This window comes from Calonectris borealis, unplaced genomic scaffold (genome assembly GCF_964195595.1).
Source record: "Calonectris borealis unplaced genomic scaffold, bCalBor7.hap1.2 HAP1_SCAFFOLD_123, whole genome shotgun sequence".
NCBI classification, from domain to species: Eukaryota; Metazoa; Chordata; class Aves; order Procellariiformes; family Procellariidae; genus Calonectris; species Calonectris borealis.
In genome coordinates this window covers 41,242-61,875 of record NW_027441511.1, presented here as the reverse complement: position 1 = coordinate 61,875, position 20,634 = coordinate 41,242, and the positions used below count along the sequence as shown (strand labels likewise).

At 40.2% G+C, this 20,634-nt stretch overlaps 1 protein-coding gene across 7 annotated transcripts in view; it reads left to right on the top strand.

Moving 5' to 3' along the window:
- Window positions 1-20,634, top strand: part of TBC1D14 (TBC1 domain family member 14) — an 86,982-nt gene that overhangs the window by 36,429 nt on the left and 29,919 nt on the right. For 5 of the 7 annotated variants that reach the window (XR_012671436.1, XM_075139154.1, XM_075139153.1 and 2 more), the window contains exons 4-5: window positions 16,216-16,334; window positions 19,008-19,090. Coding sequence is in view for 6 of the 7 variants with exons in the window: in XM_075139154.1 (XP_074995255.1) it covers window positions 16,216-16,334; window positions 19,008-19,090 (202 nt within the window). In the remaining variant the exon portion in view is untranslated. Of the gene's footprint in view, window positions 1-5,260; window positions 5,354-11,601; window positions 11,739-16,215; window positions 16,335-19,007; window positions 19,091-20,634 lie in introns of those variants that run through there. The other 2 variants (XM_075139156.1, XM_075139155.1) reach the window with 2 other exon arrangements.

The window sequence follows — 20,634 nt, the reverse complement described above, 5'->3', positions numbered from 1 at the left end:
CTTCAAGAAAACCAAACTGGAGGGAGAAAAGGGAGAGTCAGTTTTTCTGACATCATGGGAAATCAGCAGGGTTTTGAACCCTGTTGTCTGTTGGATCTCTTGAGCTAACACAGTGATTCGTAGCAGCAGTCACCTGTCACTCCATGCCATGAATTTCTGATTATGTTATACAACTGGACTTCTGCAAACTTGATGAGAAATAGTTAGACATTGCTCATGTGCTGCTGGCCACAGTTGTCATGGGTATTGCTTCCTTCCCGTAGTACACTTTATTCCTTCCATCTTCTGTATGTGCAGGATTATCTGACTTCATTCGTAGGATTCAGTGCTCTGACAGACTTATTTCTAATGTTTTGTGCTGCTGACATGATGAACAAAAGAATTGTGCATTGGCGTGCCCTTGTAACTTAACTTTTCATCACTCTGCCTCATGTGTATTCACCTGGATTTGTACTGAAGAGATACTCAGTGCCCTGTTAAAGGGTTTCATGCCTATTTGCTGGTGGCAGAAAACTGACAGGCTTCTGAGAGTCTATTACTTCAGACTCTTCGGGTTTGGGAAAGGACGGAGATGTAGACTCAAGATGCCTTCCTCTTGAGCTTGACCCTGTCCCTCCTGTTCCAGTTCCTGCCTCTGTTGGTGCTGGTACTTGAAACAGGGGTTGTTTATTGAGCAAGAGCCTTTCCATTCTCTGGCTGCTCAGGCTTGGCTTATTGATTCTTTTCAAGGGAAAAAAACCAAACAAACATATTCATACCATGGAGTCCAGATCTTCCTGCAAATTGTCTGTTCACAGTGATGTTATTGTCTATGTGGTAAAATACTCATTAGCCCATAGATTGTAGGAGACTCAACCTGCCTGACTACAGAGGCTCTTGACTAGTGTTTCTATTAGCAAAATCATAGTCTAAGTTAATTCTGAAAGGCAACTTAGAGGAAGGGTGATAAATTCTTCATCATGATTTTTACTTGATTATGGTTTCCCATCTTGGGGGGGGGGAAAAAAATTCAAGTTGCACGTAACTTGAATGTTAGACTATCGAAAGTCCTTTGGATTATCTAAGATGCCACAAAATAGCCTGACTGTAGTAGCTATCACTGTCAATTTCTGTTTGTATCTGTCCTCAAGTTTCACATACCTAGGGAAATCCATCTGATCGTACCTGCTTGGTATGAAGCTCTTTGTGCACAGGAACTAAGGTGACTAAGCCACCAAGTAATCCTCTTTCAAGTCAGTTTCTTTTGCTTCTGGACAGACATCAAAGAACTCCTTTGTGCCAGGTCACTAATTAGAGCCCTGTGACTATGTAGACCTGTGGCTGTAGACTCCTATAGTGAGTTCATTGGTATGTTCATGGTTCCATCTTACGATACCTTTATATTTTTTTTTCCAGAATGAGATGAACAAAGTTAACTGTAAACTTAGTCTTCTGAAAGATAAGGATGTTTGGTAAACATTTTTTAAAACTTATACAAAGGGAGTAATCTTTAAATACTTTCATATTGTACATTGTTCTGATACTTTCCGCATGATAATCTTGTCTGGGATTGAAAGAAATTTGCAAGACAGAATGCAACTGCAAGGTCTGTGTTTATGTAAAGCACAGAAGCGGGGAGGGGGAAGTAATTGAACTGTGAAGTGGCTAAAGATTGTTCTTAGAAATACCAGTTTTTATTTCCTTCTGGCCTGCTGCTTAATAAATAAATGATGAAAACTCCAGAGCCTCAAACTTCAGTTGCCATTCACAAGTTGAGCATTATTATACCACAGCTGAAGATGACTGTACATATACAACTGAGGCCAGACACAGTTTGTAAGGAGCAGTAGCATTTTTTCCTGTCTGACCTCTGACCAAAAGAATGGTCAGACAGGTTTCTGAGCACATAAGCCTTTTCTCAAGTCCTATAAAAACTTCTAACAGCACTCACTTGTTCAGCTAGTGTGTGTAAGACATAGCATCATAGTCTATTTTAACAATGTGGGAATTAAAGTCATTCCAGCTAAGTTGGTGTTTGGCCTACTTTTACTGCTGACAGTATTCATTAATATTTCTTTTGGTAAAGAATCAGTATTGGCATAGGCTAAGGTTGGATTGCTTTGCATCGTCACCAAGAGGTTTTATATAGTTTTTATACAGTTACAGTTTTATACTGTTCACAGTTTTAAAGCTTAAAAGCTGTCAGAACAAGTAATCCCATCTGAGAAGCTGGAAGTATATTTACAAGGGGGATTTGCATGATTAATTTTTTGTATCAATTATCTTCAGGAATCCTGCTCGAGCAGAACTGGTTATGCCAGTTGCTTTTGTAATTGATGTGTGAAAATGCACTAAAAGTCAGATGACAGTGCTTCACTGAGAGTAATAACCGAAGTTAAATTCTCTTCCCTTCCAACAGACTGTAGAGCTGAGCTAGGCTTTGCAGCCACTGTTTCTTTCAGGAACTCTTTTCAGGATTGGCAAGAACAGTAGATGTAAATACTGTATGTTTGCAACTTCTCCCCTCTCCCAGTGGTTTTCTTAATGAATGGTCTTGAAAAGAAATTCCTTTAAAAATTTAAGAAGAGGTAACATTGTTCTGAGCATATAATTTGGTTGTCTCCTCTCATGTGATCAGTCTTCACAGAACTTGTTTCCAACTGGCCAGTCAAGATCTTGTGTACGAAAAGACTAAAAAGTATAGAGGAAAGCCAGATTTTGGCTATATCCTAGAAACACGTTACAGCTGGCTTTCCCAAAGGAGCAGCTTAAATGAAATTACTTTTTTCTATAGTGTATGCCTTTTCTTTTTTTTTTCTGTAATATGAAAATCCATTTTTTAATCAGTGCGTAATTTTTTTCCCTTCCAAATGTGCTGTGACCCTATGAAGACTGTTCAATTTAACTTTAACTGCATGAATTCCAATAAGAGCTCAATAGAATGTCTTCATTTTCTTTGAGTCTCAATACCAGTAAAATTCAGCACATATAACACTTGAGGCCTTTCAATAACAATCTTTACTCATAAATTCAGGTCTAAATACTTTATGCTCTCATTTGCTGATATTCCATATCAGAATATTTAGAATTTCTAATGGCAGTTCCTTAATAATAAAAAATAGCTATGATTTTTAATGTAGGGATTGTCATCTTCCCAAACTTAGAAGGACTTCTGTTCTGAAAGTCATACTGTGTTCTCGTGGGGGGGTGGGGGAGACTCCCCCCCCCTTCCCTCCCCCTTCCCCCCAAGCATAAGGATTCAAATAAATGAATTGCTGGGGAGTTGGATTCCAGCCATGAAGCCACCAATGATGAAAACAGTCTGCCCACCTCAGATGCAACGGAAAACTACAGGAGTTTATGTGCAGCTGTGGATAACAAGTTTGTCTGTGCGAGGCCCCAGGAGCAGATGGCAGGCGTGCAGTAGGTGGAGTGGCAGCATAAGAGCTTATACCCAGGCTTTTTAGTACACCTTATTTGTTCTGCACTTACAACTACAGTGAAGTCATTTGAGTCAGATTGTTCAGACTTGATAATTACATTAATACAATATTGCTTCTATCATACAAGCTGCCAGCAGCGTGTTCTCACTCCCTCCTATCAAACTGTTTTGATTTTTTTTTTTGCCAATCATTCTTGTATTTGTTTCTTTCAAGGAGAGGGGGAGATAGAAAAGTGTCATTCTTTTTTGCTACTGTTGTGGTTTAACCCTAGCCAGCAACTAAACATACACAGCTGCTTGCTCACTCCACCCCCTCCAGTGGCGTGGGGAAGAGAATCGGAAGAGTAGAAGTGAGAAAACTCATGGGTTACAATAAAAACAGTTTAATAATTGAAATAAAATAAAGTAAAATAGTAGTAGCAGTAATAATAAAAGAATATACAAAGCAAGTGATGCACGATGCAATTGCTCACCACCCACTGACCGATGCCTAGCCAGTCCCCGTGCAGCGATCGCTGTTCCCCAGCCAACTCCCCCCAGTTTATATGCTGAGCATGACGTCATATGGTATGGAACACCCCTTTGGCCAGTTGGGGTCAGCTGTCCTGGCTGTGCTCCCTCCCAGCTTCTTGTGCATCGGGCAGAGCATGGGAAGCTGAAAAGTCCTTGACTAGCGTAAACACGACTTAGCAACAACTAAAACATCAGGGTATTATCAACATCATTCTTCTTATACTAAATCTAAAACACAGCACTAGACCAGCTCCTAGGAAGAAGATTAACTCTGTCCCAGCCAAAACCAGGACATGTACCAATGATAAAATTTCCCAAGTGGACTGTCTTTAGCTGGAGACACAACAGGCTTTCTTTTAGGAGCGATGCACTAACAGGAAATAAATCAATATGATTTACCAGTTATGCTTTTCTGTAATAATTAGATCATGACAGTATGTGGGGTCAACCTGTCAGTCAATTAAAATCAATTGTACTTAAGGGGCTTAATCTGCAGCATGTGATAAAGTGAAAATGACCTCTCGAAACAGCTAAATACATTGCTTGGCTCATAGGTGATGCTTTTTTATGGGATGAATAGTTAAGCTTATAACAGTAGTCGAGGAAAAACCTTTGTAAGTTGATTTGGGTTAGTTATCATTCAAGGCAATCTTCACTTGATTTTCCTTTTTTTTTTTTTTAAGCTATAATCCTAGTTGATTAATAAAATCACTTTACTCAAAGCCTGTTTTTCGGCTTGGACCTATTACGTGGAAAAGAGTTGCAGAGCAACAGCACCCAGCAAGAAATACTGAAAGAAATCACTACAACTCATGCTTTAGGCAGACAGTGGTAAGAGCTTTTGTTGAGAGCAGTTTTATCCAGGAAAAAACAGAGGAAAGTCCCCTGGCTGCTGATGTGTGGAGGTTCTCATGCAGCTCCATGTGCAGATGGAAGCTGTGCAGCATGGCTAGCTGCTGCCACGTGTTCCACTTCCTCTTGCCCTCTGCTGATGGGTGGCAGTTGTCTAAAAATACCAAGCTTTTCTAAGCGTTTGTCTTAACCATGCTTTACGCTGTATTCAGATGGACGATTCAGGACATTTTGAAGAGGGAAGTGGTTGGTTCAAGGTGGCTGCTGATTCTGGCAGGAACTAGACTTACAATTTTGGATAAAGCATTATCTTCTGCTCATACTGAGTTTGTCTTTGGATAGATCACTGGGTAAATCATTGTGACTAATGGCTATAGCTGTTAATGGTGGGGTGAGTATTTACGTGTAGACTTCATTCACACTTGTAGGCAATAAACTGTCTAGTGCATTTTTTTTTGTTCCGCAGTAGAAGTCCAAGGGTGTAAATGAGTCACTTCCTGTGTTCTCCTCCTCTGGGTTCCTTTCTACTTGTCAGCCTTCAAAAAGGCAGGACTTAGATCTGTCATGGTATGTCTGAGTTCCTTTTTTTAAGAACAAAGAAACAAAAGCACAATTGCAGTGCAAGAAGGCATCGTTCCTGTGGTTAGTCTAAAACTAATCTATGCTTATTCTTGTTGAAATCTATAGAAATAAAGATGGGACTCTAATTTTCCCACTTAAGAATTATAACCCAAAACTTGCAAGTTGCCATAATGCACTGCTATTTCATGTCTTTCCTTCTGATCCAATTAAAAATATTTCTATTTTATTGTAATCATATGTAAAGAGCATCTAATTTTTGTGAAAGTAAATAAAAATAAGTAAAGAAAGAAAACCTGTTTTGTCACTGATGAAGTCCTAAAATATCTTTTTTTTTTCCAACGAGAAGAGATGTACTAAATAGATTATTCAGCAATTCCAGTAGGCTGTATTGCTCTACCAAGGGCATGTTGCCCTTGTCCTGACTTGAAAATTACCTGCCTCAAACAAATTCACTATCATATCTAAACAGATAAAGCAAGAGTAATAGCTTCCATCCACAGTAAATGAAAGGGTAATTTAATACTATGGCAGAAGAATTGTTCCTGAGCATTTTAATAATAAAAGAATGCAATATAACCCACCTAGGTATCATAATCTAGCAGAGTCTAACTGCCGAAGTGCTGCTTTTGATGCTCTTGGGACTTCTTCCCTTATGTTAGGAACGTGTGAGAAGAAAGAATATGTTACAAACATTAGGCTCATAGAAAATAATAGGCTTTGAGTATCAGTTTAACAGTTATGACAAGCTACAAAGTATTTTTTGAAAGGAAGTGAGAAAGTGGTTTTTTTTTCCCCTTTTCCAGTTTTAAAGCTTTTATTTTAGTTTTATCACTCTCTAAAACTCCTCATAAATTGTCCTGGTCAAAAGCACTGGTAGCTGGAGGGATCCTAAATAGGTGTAACAGGCAGTGTTTAAGGATGGGTGTCGGCTTTCTGGAAAAAAAGATACTAAATAGATAGAAGTATAAGCTTTGTTAGTTGTTGTTGCAGTTAAAATGCCAGCTGCTAGTCTCTACTGAAAAGTCTATTTCAATGCCAGGGGTATGTTTTAGGGGAAATGCAGTAAGTTTAAAGTTGTCCAGTGAGATCATAAAGCTTTTCTGTCTGAATTGCAATAGTTACTTTGTAGCCCATGTTGATGCTTAGCATTAGATGGAATATAAATTCACATGGCACAACATTATTTTTAAATGCAGGAAGCTGCATACTCATGGAAAAATGCTTGACTTTTGAGGATGAAGTACACAGCTGCTCTTACCCCCAAAATTTCAAGGCTGGGGAAGACAACTTTTCAGAAGACCTGATACATCGGTAGAAGTTTGTTCTCATTTGCTGTTAAATGAGAATCGAACACGCAGCTGGCATTTTTGTGTCTGATCGTGCTTATAGATAGACACTTAAACACCTACAACTTTGTGTAGCCAGTAAGTTTTTTCAGTGTAATAACCTTCCACCATGCATGCTGATAAGCAACACACAGGAGGCTTTCGGATTTTTTTTCCTCCCATGGGTTTTGGAATGAAAACAGAAGTCTGTAGGGAGTGGGCCTGGAAATACCAGCATATACTTTTGAATGTTGCATCACACAAACACTTGGCAAAACATTGCTGTGAAGCAAAGCTGGAGATAAATCCTTAAAGGCAGGTGTGTTAGCCTCTAAATATTGTGGTGGAACTGCCTATCCTAACAGGAGACTAGAACTTGCATTGCTAAAATGTAAAATTAATTGAGAAAACTTTGCTAGACTTCAAAATGTTATTTTTGTTAAACAGAAGCAAGCTCCCAAGAAACCTGACCTAAAGGTTTTCTTTGTCTGTCTTCCAGTTTATACATCTCAAACTTCATCTAAAATTAAAGAATGGGGAGGAGGTGAAGGTTTTGAAAGGCTAACTTTTACCATGCTCACTAGCAACAACAAACAAAACTGATGTTCTTTGGCTCTGCAATATGAATGGAGTTACTGTATGTGTGTTACTGGAAACCCTGAGGTTCCGGATGTAAGGATTTTAAAAAACCCAGACTGGTACTTTTTCCTTAAGTGTCTTTCCTAGATAGGAAAGATAAGTTTTCTTCTGCAACATCAGCACTAATGTGAAATGTTGAAGAAAAAGTTGCTGAGAGATTATTTGGAAGGGTATGGTGCTGAGGCTATACAGAAAATTGAAGTGGAGAGATCAGTGAGCTGACATACAGTTTATGTAAAATGGTATTTTTACATGAAGTTCATATCCAGTGTAATCCTAGTCCCTGGAAGTGACATTTAAGGGATACACTGAAAGCAGGTGTTGGTGGTATTTTATTCTGGCAGATGTTCATAAAAAGAAAGTAAAATAACCATTTAGCTTGTATTCTCTTGCTCAAGCACTTATCAGATGCTTGTCCTGCCGAAAGCCTTTCTAGTAGATGTTTCCACTTGTTTGATACTGTAGTGTATCAGATAGTATCAGTATATAGGGAAACTGTGCACATGTTTGTATATGCAGATTAAATTACATCCTCTACAGTGTTCTAAGTAGTAGGAGTTTTTTTTATGTTACTGTGACTCATATTGGAATCACTTTGTAAGAGTATACTGTACAGTCTGATTGAAGATCCCGCATTTGACAACAAAGAGCTGGTCTTAAGCTACATGGTTCATATGTGTGCTTTGTCTCTCAGAGTACTTCAAATACAAGGAACTATTTTAGGTTCGTTCCTTTTTTTTAATAAAGCATGTGCCTCTATATGAACCAAAGAGCACTTGAATTATTTACATATAGCACAAATGAAACATGAACCCTGAGGGTGAGAGCCATCTGATACATAGCACATTGCATGATTAGATGTGACAGACTCCAAAACAGCAAACAGTTAGTCTTTCTTGCAAGACCTAACTTGGCCTCATGTAGGGTTAGGTTTTAAATGTTCCTTAATTTGATGCCTCTGTTGCTCAAAATATGATGCTATAAAAATACATATATGTAAAAATTGTTAAAGTAGTCAAGTGGCTGGAGCACAGGACTGCAAAGCAGAGTATGTGGCTTCTAGTCCTCTCTTTACTGTTAACCTTTTGGAAGATGTGTGCATTATTTTATTCACTTAACTTCAGTGTGATTGCATGGGACCACAGTTGCAAGCCTAAGTTCCATATCACCTGTAATCAGAAGAGAGAAATAAACGCTTCTCGGGAAAAGGGGGAAATTTCAGAGCACTTGAAATGCTGCCTAAAAATAGGTAGTGTGAGGTTTTCCTCACGTGAACTGGCTGTAGTTTCTTACCCTTACATTGCTTAAGCATTCCTAATTTGTTAAGTATGGAACAGAATACTGTGCTACTAAAGATGAGAAGGATGTCCTGGTGGAAGATAAAACTTCACACACATAATGTTATTTCAATCAAGTTCTGTCATCACATCGCTATTTTCTGCTCTGGTATCCTTTCTATAGTGTAAGAGGATTAAATATGTGTATAGATGGGTAAAGCAAGTAGGGCTGATGGTTTTTGAACCATTAATTAATTGTGGAACTTGCCAGATCACTTTGGCAAAGTGTGTGGGTTCAGTGTGCAACTCGGATTTTTCAGGTTGTTAGATCAGTAAGTAAAACTAATTGCATTTCAGATCATTCTGTACTGGGTGTGCAGTTATATAAAAAGCCCTTATATATATATCCCTTAAGGAGTTGTTTGAAAGTTTAATATCTGAGCTCAGCAGTTTGTATTCTCTTTCTGTTAAGTTTTAAAGGATATTCTCATAATCGGATCTTTGCCTGAGGTGTCAGTCTCCTTAAGTTCTCTTTTATTACTGTATACGTAAAAGCCTTAATTAAAATTACTTTTTTATGGCCTGGTGCCATGTCAAGAATCAGATCTTAGTTTCCTGACCCAAAGATCATCACAAGTTTCATGATCTCCTGGTTTCAGTTAAGCTTCTGAAAGAAACAGTCCTGCTGCTTGCTCCTTTTCCTTCCTTTTCCTTCCACATTTACATTGCCCCGTAGCAGACATTACCAGAGTAACCGAACTAATCCAACAAAAGGTTAGTTTTTAGCAGTATCATTTCCCCAATCTAGTGTATTCTACAGTCACACAGCTACTTACGGTGGCACAAAAAAATGGTGTGAGGGGCCAGAAGGGCAGGGGAGGGCAGTGAAGTGCTGGGTGTGTACCAGCTTAAATTTATCTAGTAAACCACTTTATAGATAAAAGGCAAGAGACTGCAGATGGACAGATGGACATGCAGTAGAAAGCTATGAAGCAACAGTAGGGAATGTTGAAGCAATATTTAGGTAGCAGTCAGACTCAAAAACCAGGAAAAAACAATTTTCTGTTTACTTGTGCAATCCTGCTCCAGTTTCTATCTCGTATGCTGAATGAGGCGGGAATTCCAGTGGAAAAAATATCATGTAATTAAAACTTGTGCATAACTTGTTCGAGTAGCCTCAGGTACTCTTAAATTGCGGCAGCCTAAAAATAGTGACTGCTACTAAATGTCTGTGTAATGTGTGGCTAGCTATGGTTTGAGTTACAGAGCGTACTTAGCTTTTCACCCACAGAAGTATCTTCCCATGTCACCAGGCATCACTCTCTCCCAGTCAGTGTTCTGCAGAGTGCATTGTTGATTGAGCTCCACTTTTTGTGGATCGACAAGTGGCAGTTTCCTATGTCCAGAAGAGCTGCAGTTTCGTTCTATTTTCAGCATGTGAAACCACAGAGATTTACCACAGGAATACTATTGTCCACCTAAGGCTGCTCTTCCTCATGATCTGAAGGGTTTTTTTGTGTTAATAGTTATAATTTTGCATAAATGTCTTTTGATATGTGCAATAATTCACTGCTTCAGATACCTTATGAGAAAAAGCATTAGCAGTGGAGGCTGTAGTGCTTTTCGTGAGCTATGTTGACTTGCCATTGTGGTAATTATTAGTGCTCTGACACTAGATGCTTCGATGGCAGATGTCTGTAGTTAATTGGTGGTGGTGGAAATGAAGCTAAGATACTTTTAAACAATGAGCTGTTCCTCATTTGGTATAATATCGCTGCATCCATGAATTAGTTGAGAAGTCGTGGGTTGAAAACATTAGCTGATACAACAGTTAGTAATTTTGAGAAAATAAGTTATCTCAGCTTTTGCAAAGCCACCTCTTGAAAGCAGAATACTTCAGTGACTTCAGTTGTTTTTGAGTCCATCTTTGCTGCTCACTTTGTGGTTCAGGATCAGGCCTTGAGCAATGCAGCCTGGCAGCTGCAAACCGTAGTCAATGAGATTAAGGAATATGAAATTCTTAGTACGGCGCTGAGAAAAGGACAACTAACGGTTGCAGATGAATAGATAATAGGATAAAATGTTGGGTCTACCAAAGATGGTGCCACAGCAACTTGAGTATCTCCCCTGAGTTAGATAATGGGGCTTTTGGACAAAGGAAAAATGGCAAACTTAATTCATCTGGATTGAGGCAAAATATTTAACAAGATGTGATGTGGAAGTTGTCTGAATTGTGGAAGAGAGATATATATCTATCTCTGTTAAAGCTGTCTGAAGAGGACAGAGCATGAGTTGTACTGAAAAGATGCTTATGCTGTAGGAAGTATTTCCGCATAACACTGCTGCTGTTTCTTCGGGACTGACTTCAGGGCTGGTGGGTTTTAGCTGCCCTTGCACTTAGGGCTGCTGCAGAGGCTGTCTCAGGCGGAGTGTCGGTGCCCGGTACAAGCAAACGACCGGCTTGGAGCCCGGGACGCGGGGAGGGGAAGCGGGAGTCCGGGAAACCAACGGCGAGAGTTGCCCGTGTGTCAGAATGCGGCTGCGTCCTGGAACAGCACACGTAATTCTGGGCTGCTTTAGGCAAAGAGACAGTGATTGCAGCTAACGCACATGGGCTTGTGCAAGGCTTCAGTTACCCATCTTGGACCTACATCTGAAGCGGGCTGGGGATTGCTGCTCGAGCGGCACAAGAGGCGGAAAGCTTCTGCCAGGTGGAGCACGGCGCCTGGCAGGGCAAGCGCTTGCCTCCCCGGGGCGTCCGGGCGGGGGCGAGGCGTGCGTCCCGCCGGCCGGGGCCGCTTCCTCCGTGCGCCGAGGGCTCGGGGCCGCGAGTCCCCTTGGGGCCGCCGCCGGGCGCGCCGTGCGTGCTCAGGCAGCGCTGGGCGAGACGGAGAGAACCGATCGGGTGCGCCGGCTCCGCGGGTGATTAGCGGGGCTGGCGGGGCGGGGCGGGGCGGGCGGAGGCGCTGCGCCCGCGGAGGGCGGCGCGGGCAGGGCAGGGTCGGGGCGGGCGGGCGGCCCGCGAGGCCGTGCGGGCCCGGGCGGCGCCGCGGCGGGGAGCCAGGCCCGCGGTGCGGGGCGGGCATGGGGCTCCGGCGCCGCTGCCTGTGAAGGACCGCAGCTTTCATGGTGAGCGAGGCCGCGGTGGGGGCGTGGGTGCGGGCAGCCGTGCCGCCGGCGGGTAGGGCTGGGCGGGCGGCTGCTGGGCGCTTGGGGCGGGGGGAGACGGGATGGGTGGGCGCGGACTTTAATCGGTAAAAGCAGCCTTGTCCCCTTTTGAGTCGCCTTGCGGGGTCCGGTACTGAACCAACTTCCCGAGAAGGGGATCCCCTTTGTGTGAGGCGCGGCGGGGCGGCGAGAGCCCGCCGGGGGTGGCAGGCGGCGGCACAGACCGGCCGGCGGCACAGGCCCACCCGGGGGCTGGGGCCGTTTCAGCGCGGAGGCTGCTAGGTGAGAGCCGGCGGGCGTGCTTACGGCCGGCCATCGCCCATCCCGCGCAAAGCCGCTAGCCGTGGAGCAAGAGTCGAGCAGTGTGGTGTCTGCCACTCTGTCGCCTAGCGTGAATATTTCATATTCGACTTCCTCGGAGAGTGGTTACCTTAAACAAACAGGGCCAAAACAAGATGACCTTGATAGAGCAGCTTGTGTTTTGTGGGTTCAATTATGCCGTGCCTCTGGTCCCCGGGGAGGCTCGGTGCGTGTGCGAAGTCACACAGCCCTCTCCCGGGTAGCGTGCTTGATCTATTAGCACTTGCCCTGTGTTCTGGTGGGTTATTTGTGTTTCTTCGTAGAGATGGTTTAGGATCCCTTTGCAGGTTAGCTTCTCTTGAAGAATTGTGGAGGATCACTGCAACTTGAGCTTCTTGCATCTCAACTGCAAAGCTGTCGGGTTCCACCCAGAATTAAACTTGGGTTTGGGGGTGTGTGTTTCTGTGGGGTTTTTTGTTTGGTTGGTTTGGGTTTTTTAAATCAGTGCTTTAGTCTGCAGCACACTGTCTTAGAACATCTTCAAACACTAGTTCAGCTATCGTGGTTGAATGCTGAATAGGTTAAGGCGAAACCTGGAAGAAAGCCTAAGTGATCTCAGTGATAAGGATGTATTTTGAATCATAAATGATCAGCTCGTTCTAAATTGATCCTAAAATTAACTTGCAACCATATCAGGTTAGTAACCCCTAATTACAGTATAGGATTTAAATAAATATGGAATTACTTGTACCTGTGAGAGATTTGAGTCTGTTTTTTTTTTTAAAAAAAAAAAAGAAAAAGCTTAAAATGAGCTATTGTGTGCTTCAGCCTATTGCAGTATGCCTGTATGTGCAAATACTTCTACTTGCTCAGTCAGCAGATACTCTTAATGTGAGTTTGTGGAGGCTTCAATCTGCTTCATTGCTGTATCATACATTGTGCTCTGTTCCAAATTGCATTCTCTTCCTACTGGAATAAAAGATCATTTTCAGGAGCTTTTGTCTTCTGTGAGTTTTGGGCATTTTGTTTTTCTGGTTTTGTTGTTTGGGTTTTTTTGGGGTGGAGTGGGGTTTTTTTTGTTTGGTTTTTTAATTTCCCCTAATTAAAAAACAGTCTTGTAGATAATGACTGTCACCAGCAGAGATTTTTTTTCTTTTTTGGCTACCACTGAAAAGGATGAAATTACTACAAAGGACTCATGCTTCATAATCTGATAAAATGTGCCACTCCCATTTTTGTGCTGGTCTGACTTCTTTACCGTAGGGTAGTGCTGAGTAGAACATGTCAGTGGATACTTGGTAAATGCAGGCTGGGCTTTTGCTCTTTAAGAGGTTTGAACAACTGTACTAATATGCCAATACTGTAACTAGCCACCCATATTCCAAAATAAAACATTCCTTAACAAAGAAATTCTTGGAAGAATGTTATGTGAAGTGCTGGTCTGGAAAACTCAGCTGAATGAGATTTCAAAAATAATTCTACTGTACAGAATAAAATCCCCATTGCAGCCCAGTGTGTACAGTTTTTCTCATCTTCCAAAAGCAATTTTGCTCTGCAGTTGGCTTTCAATGAAAGAAGACCCTGAAAATAATTTTTGTAAGCCAAAATTAAGCAGCTTTTCTGGAACTTCTACTGTAATAAGCATTGGTGCATGTGTTTTAATGTCAAGTTCTCTGATGCTTTGGGGAGATCAACAGATGATGATTTCTGCATATTAGCAGTTTCTTGTGGATGCCGGATGGTTTTTCTTTCACTAGTAGTGTCTCAAAGGAGTAAAAATGTTAGATTTAGGGACAAGGTTCACCTTGTCTGTGGAAGCAGTAATAGAGGTTAATATTTGACTATGTTAATTTGTGAAAAATAGCTAATAAAAAAATCAGTCTTCTAACAGAAACTGGGAGAAAGAATAGCCATTTTCTTCATTCCTGTCAACACAGTGGATATACTCCACAGTTCATGGTGCAGCTGAAGCTCGTTATGATGGTGCACTCATACACTGGTCTCTATCAGCTGCTTGCAAGGAGTTATTAATGCAAGAATAATGTCTTAGCTTTCTGAATATGCTGTCAATCACAATACCTTTTTTACTATATTTCTTTGCTTATTCTCTTGCTGGAGGGATTTTTTTTGCGAACAGCTTTGTCAGCATGAGCACTATCCCTTTACTAAACAAAGCTAAGTACTATTCAGTAGTTGAAATACGTTTTTCTTGGTTCTTTTCTTTGTTTTCAAACTGATGTCATGCATAGCAATATTAACTGGTATTAATGAGCCAGGCATTCCAAATTCATGACAATGTTTCCCATCACAGCAATACAGGCATCATAGGATTGATTGTTGAGACAGTGCCCATTTAACAAACAAGGAAAAAGAGGGTTTTTCTGTGTACTGAGAGCTTCACAGACCTGCACCTGTGAGTCCCACAGAACTAGTTTGAACTAGAATTGAATTGTACGACACAGAGTAGCAAACCACAGCCGCGTTGCTCTGCATTCATGTGTGTTTTTCATCCATCCTTGTTTTTTAATGTGGGGTTGGAGGAGAAGGCCTTTCTGGAAGTGATAGGGATCTCGTTTTAGTTTCTGAATGATCCAGGCTGTTCTGATTGTGTTGGAGAGGTTGGATCTATTGCCCAAGGAAATTTTGACATAATTGACAAGTTAGATCGAGAGAAAGAAATCAGTACCATTTGAGGAGCTGGTTGTGCTAATGGGAGAAAGTCCGTGGCTGGAACACTGTTCGTAGTGCTCATTTATAATGATTAGTTTTCACAGTATAGTTAAAATTTTTTTAAATTTTAATAGAAATGTTATAAACAAGCTACACATGAAAGCAAGTGGTTTTTGGAAATAGCAAAATTCATTACAAAGTTGAATGTAAAAGTATCTATAATATGGATTTGGTTTTTCTGTAGGACTGTTTGACCGTGTTTGTTGTTTGTATATCACTGATACTTTGAATAGTTAATGTTTGCTATAGTACTTCAAGCTTTGGAGCAGATGGGAGTTGTGTAAAGGTTGTTTTATCCCATTAGGTCATGGTTTTGGAACACTTTCTTCCAAAACAGTGTTTGTAGGAAAAATAAAAATAGCACGTAATGCCAAGTCCTCTAATGTAGATCATAGTGATACAGTAGTTAAGGGTGGACAGACCTCTGGCTAACTCCCCTCTCAGAGCGGAGTCTGCTTAGACCAGGTTCCCAGGGCTCATCCATCTAAGCTTTGAATGCCTTCAAGATCGGAGGTTCCACCACATCTCAGGAAACTTGTCCCAGTGTTTGACTACCTTCCTAGTGACTTTTTTTTTCCCTAAGACCAGAATTCCCCTTGTAGCAGTTTGTGCCTGTTGTCTTCATGTTCTTTATACAAGTGCCTCAGAGACTTGTACTCAACCTTCACCATGCTGTTACTGCTGTCTGCCAAAGATTCCTACGAAGCCTTCTCCTCTGAAGGCTGAACAAGTGCAGTTCTCTCAACCTCTCTTAGTGTGTCACTTGCTCCAGACCCCAGTCGTCTTGGCGCCTCTTTGCTAGTCTTGCTCTGGTGTGTCAGTGCCTATATTACAAACAGAAGTTAATACGTTATGCTCTGTTATGATTTAGGATTGTTGTACTTCAAGGCATCATAACAAGTGTGGGGCTTCTGTCTAACCATGATTTTAACCTTTTTTTTTGCCATCGTTGAACTGTTACATCTGAAAATAGCTTGAGTAGGAGAAATCTTACGATGAGATTTTAACACAAGGAGCTTGTGATCATTTTTGACTTCCATTTCAAAACCATGTAAATCAAAACAAAATATTTTAAATAGGTCTTATTTTATACCTCCGATAGTATCTGCTGTTTGTAAGCTCATTCTTAGCAGTACTTTGTAAAAGCAGGCTGCCTGTCAGAGGAACTGAAGATGTTTCTACAAATAGAAGAAATGGAAAAAAACATCAAAACTCACTCCTGAACATAAATTTTAACATTGTTTTCAATTCAGAGGTTGCTCTAGTTGGGAAGCTTTAAAGGGACTGCAGCTGGGCAGAGATGTGAAAGGATTATCTTGGAGACTTTTGTAGACCCTGTTTAAATTCTCATGTGCATCATCTTGGTGTTCTCCACTCTTTTAACTTGCCCTGTCTTTTGCTTCTTTAGGAATATGAAGAAAAAACTGGACGAGCTCACAGACCACTCTCTCCTAAACAGAATGTGAGGAAGAATCTTGATTTTGAACCACTCTCCACTACAGCACTTATTTTAGAGGACAGACCAGCGTAAGTTTTGGGAAACACCACAGTGAGGGTCTCTTTAAAATTAGGCTAGCAAAGCTTTTCTTACTCTTTGTATTTGATTACTCTAACTTAAACATGATTTAAAATTTAAAGTAGAAATTTTTTTGAGGCTAGTGAATATAAAGTTGGATGATTATAAGAAAAATTATTCAAACAAAAGTAACCTTATTTTATAGTAAAAGCAATGGCTTTGTGTGGAAGGAGGTAATTAGGAGAGCAGAGCTCTAGTTCTGAGTAATTCTAGCTTCTAAACATGAATAAGAGATTTTCCCTGACAGAACGTAAGCATAAAAATGAAGCTGGTATATGCTAAAGAAATTGAGAAGCAAAGATACAGTGTCCTGTTTACACAGAGAAAGACCAAACCTCCATAAATAATGAAACAATATAATGATCGTTCTGCAGTGGATTCAGCATTGCATTTTAAAGGTTGTAAAGTACTTGATAAGTTGTTTCAGGCGTCTGTACTGCAAGGAGATTCTTGCATATGCAGACTAACTCCGTAACAATTTACTAGCAGCTGCTCTACCATGGTTTGCTCCTGAATTACACAAATTCAGTCATGCTTAGCCAATTTATGAACGGTACGTAGCTTTACAGGCATGGCATCTGTATTTTTAATATAGCTGTGCATTGGTGTAAAGAACTGGCATAACATAGATCTGTGTTTTCATCGACAAATCTGAATGAAGAATGCTCATATCAAAGTAGTTGTAGGGTCATTTAAGACAATTTTTGGCTTGACTGGTAGACTATGTGCCAAGACTTCTTGGGGACATCTAGAACAATGTAAGAGTGATTATTTGTTGTAGCGGGTTTTATTGTGTACAGCTGGAAACAATACATACTAGCTTATTTGTTGTATTTAAAACCTGTCTGTTAAAAAACATTCTTTATGTGAGATTATCTGAACACTGTACGTCTCAGATTTATTGAATTAGTGATACATTACAGGATAACATTCAGATTTTTTCTTTCCTACTGTTGATACACTGAGGAACTCCTAGCAGAAAAGGTATTTTTAAGATTCTAGACAATTGAATCATCATTCTTTTGTCTAGCAGGGAAAACTGCTCTGGACAGCTGTGCTGTCCTCTGATGGAATCTTTCTAAAGAATCTTTTTTAATTGTTTACTTACAGTTTGCATACTTTTTTTTTTTACCTATTAGGCTTTAAGTAATTTCTTTTTGATTTCCTGTGACAAAAAGATTTAAGACTTCTGGAAGAAAAATGCAGTGAGATTTTTTCCGAAATGGCTGCTCTTGATTTTGCACGCACTTGTAGGGTTTAGGTAAAACCTTCTAGGAAAAATCAGTAAATATGCCATAGTCCTTCTCGCTTTAACTGGAAAAATCTTAATACTAATATTAAACTAAGATAGATACTAAACATCATCTCACATGTATGGTGATGTTGTTAAGAGATAGGACAAGTAATTTAAGTGGTGGAATTTAAGTTAGCAGGACTTGCATTGTTTCATCTGGTTTTCCTTTCCAAACTTTCCTTAACTTACACCATTTCTAAAGCCTTGGATTTAAAAAAGATACTGGTCAATTTACATAAATGAAACTGGAAGAGAGTAGATTGTTCTCTGTGGTTAACAGTGACGCTAATGTGAAAATCCATTTTTCTTGTTCTTGTAACAATCTTGATTTTAAAAAATATGCATAGGCACGTATCACGTGGCTATGCATACTTTACAGGTAATATGATTAGGTAAGTAGTAAAGCGTACTACTATTAATGGTGACTGTTGATGGCTAGCAGCTGCCTTATGTGTGACACCTTACAGGAATGTGAAGGGGAATTTTTGCATATCTTTTTTATGAACCAAAGATATAAACTGTCCTAGGAATACAGTACAGTGTTCTGCAATACAGAAGAACAAAATACGTAGTCATTTTGTGTTCTGATGTTTTGGTGATCTTGCAGTCGTATGAGATACATGGTGGTTATGTTAATTACAAATATAATTAGCTTAAAGTTAATGTGGCCTGACATATGAGTATGTGTATTTCTATGGCAGAGATGTTACCAGTCCAGGCTTTAACCACAAATCAAAATGGCAGTGTTGGGATTGACAAATGGAGATTATAGAGGATGATTGCAGTGCCACCTGTTGCTGTAGAAGTAAGGGGGAGGAGTTAAGCCTTTAAAATAGAAAGGGGGTCTCAGAGAGCAGAGGGGAAAAGGAAACTGGTGTAGGGAGTCGTTTCTGCATGGGTAAAGTTGTGGATGTAACTCTTAAATGAGGTGCACAGTAAGAGAGAGTATGGTCTTGTATCTTATCTGTAGAGATCAGTTTAGATCAAAACTACCAGCTTGGTATATGCCAGTATATTCCCTTTATTTATGAAGATCAGCCTGTGGGTTCAGTTGGTTTAATAATAAAAATGCTGAAATTACCAAACATAAGGAAATTACTCAGCATATTTTGTGTATAAAAGTAGTCGTAGCTGGTCAGTGTTCTTTCCTTCTCTTTTGCTGACTCTGGCAAAAAAAAAAAAATTTCTTTCCAAGGATTTGTTGCTCTACTCTTTGATCAAATATTTTGATGAGAAGCAGTATATGCTTTTCTTTTAGAAGTGTCTAGAATTTTCTTTTGACAGGCTTGCCAACTTTAAATGCTGATTATTATTATTTTTTAAATTTAAGGAACCTCCCTGCAAAACCAGCAGAAGAAGCTCAGAAACACAGGCAACAGTACGAAGAAATGGTGGTTCAAGCAAAAAAAAGAGGTAATGGAATTTCTTGTCTTCAGAGGAGAGAAGTAAAGTTAAGGGGTGTTTCTAAACCTGAAATGCATTTGTGTTAGTCTGTTGCTCTGTAACATGAGGGATCTGTACCTCCCCTGAAAGAAGAATCAGTCCAGAGAAGAGAGAGGGACAACAGTAGTTTCATTAAAAAGCCCCACGCCACGCTGAAAAAAAAAAACAATCCTAGAAGCCAGCAGGAAGGAATTTTTAAATTTGTAACTCTTAAATAATTGAGTGGCATCTGTTTGTGGGTTTAAAAACTTACTCATATACTGAAATAGATTATCAGTCAAATTAGTGAAGACTAGACTTATTTAGATAACTACGGGATATTTAATAGATTCAAGTTGGGAACGACCTGTTGAGGCTGTAATACATAAATACATAATTTTCCATGTAGGAAAATGTACGTAGTTATGTTCATTTGATAATCTGTCTACCACTTAAAATTTACAGTTTTCCCAAGGTTTTGCTCATAATTTCTTGTCTAACATTGTTCACAGAAGTGTCTCAGCAACACTGTACCGTGCACATCAGGTAGAGCTGACAGTTGTGGTTTCCTTCTGCTGATATTTTTGACTATCTGGGTTTTCTAATAAAAACAAGCATTGTGATAATAGGAAATCTGGACTTGTAGAAGTTTTGTGTCCAGTGAGAGCTACTGGAAATATTTTTTTTCCAGCTGGCCAGAGCCCTGAGCCATATGAAACAGTGGAAAGGTGATCTGAACATAGGACTTGCTTGCTTTCTGCAGTTGACATATTAGTAGAAGTATCCTCTTGCGGTTTTGAACATCATACACCTACCAGTGAAGTTCTAACTTCATGTGACTCCCATGTTAGTACATCCACTTAATGTGTAGTAGTCCAAAGGAGTTTCTCTGTTCTTTCTTTGCACGTAGGGTAGATGGTTTGGGAGAAATGGGATGATACTCAGGTTGGGCAATGGGCCAGATCCTTGTGCTGTCTTCACTGGACTGGAGTATGTAATTCTGTCCAGATAAATACCCTGACAAACCCATTTTCCCAAAAGCCACTCCAGATGAACAACTTTGCAGAGTGATGTATTGTGTAGACGTCAGGAAATCAAACACCCTCTTTTTGTTTAGAGAAAAATTGAAAGCCTGCATTTAGGCAGACTTGCAAAGAGCTCATATCAAAGCTGAAAATATTAGGCGGCAGTTGGTATGGTTTTGCGCAGGCATAGCTTCTTTTGGGCTTCAAAGTGGACCCATTGGGTGGTTTGTGTTCATTCCAAAGACCTTGTTCATGGTACTGCTGTTCTTCAGTTAGTTTTCCTTGCCAGGTCAGTACCTTCCTATATTGTAGGCAGTGTGTGTGTGCATGCACATGTCCTGTATTTCCACTGTGCTGCTATAGTGTCTGCCTGCATTTGTTAAATTGCACGTCTAACAAATCTGCCTGTGAAAAAAATAGTAGTTGATGATGCAAGAAGAAATACTCAATGATAATGCAAAAATGTAAAATATGTTTAAATTTAACATGAAAAATGTTTTCTTTTTAATG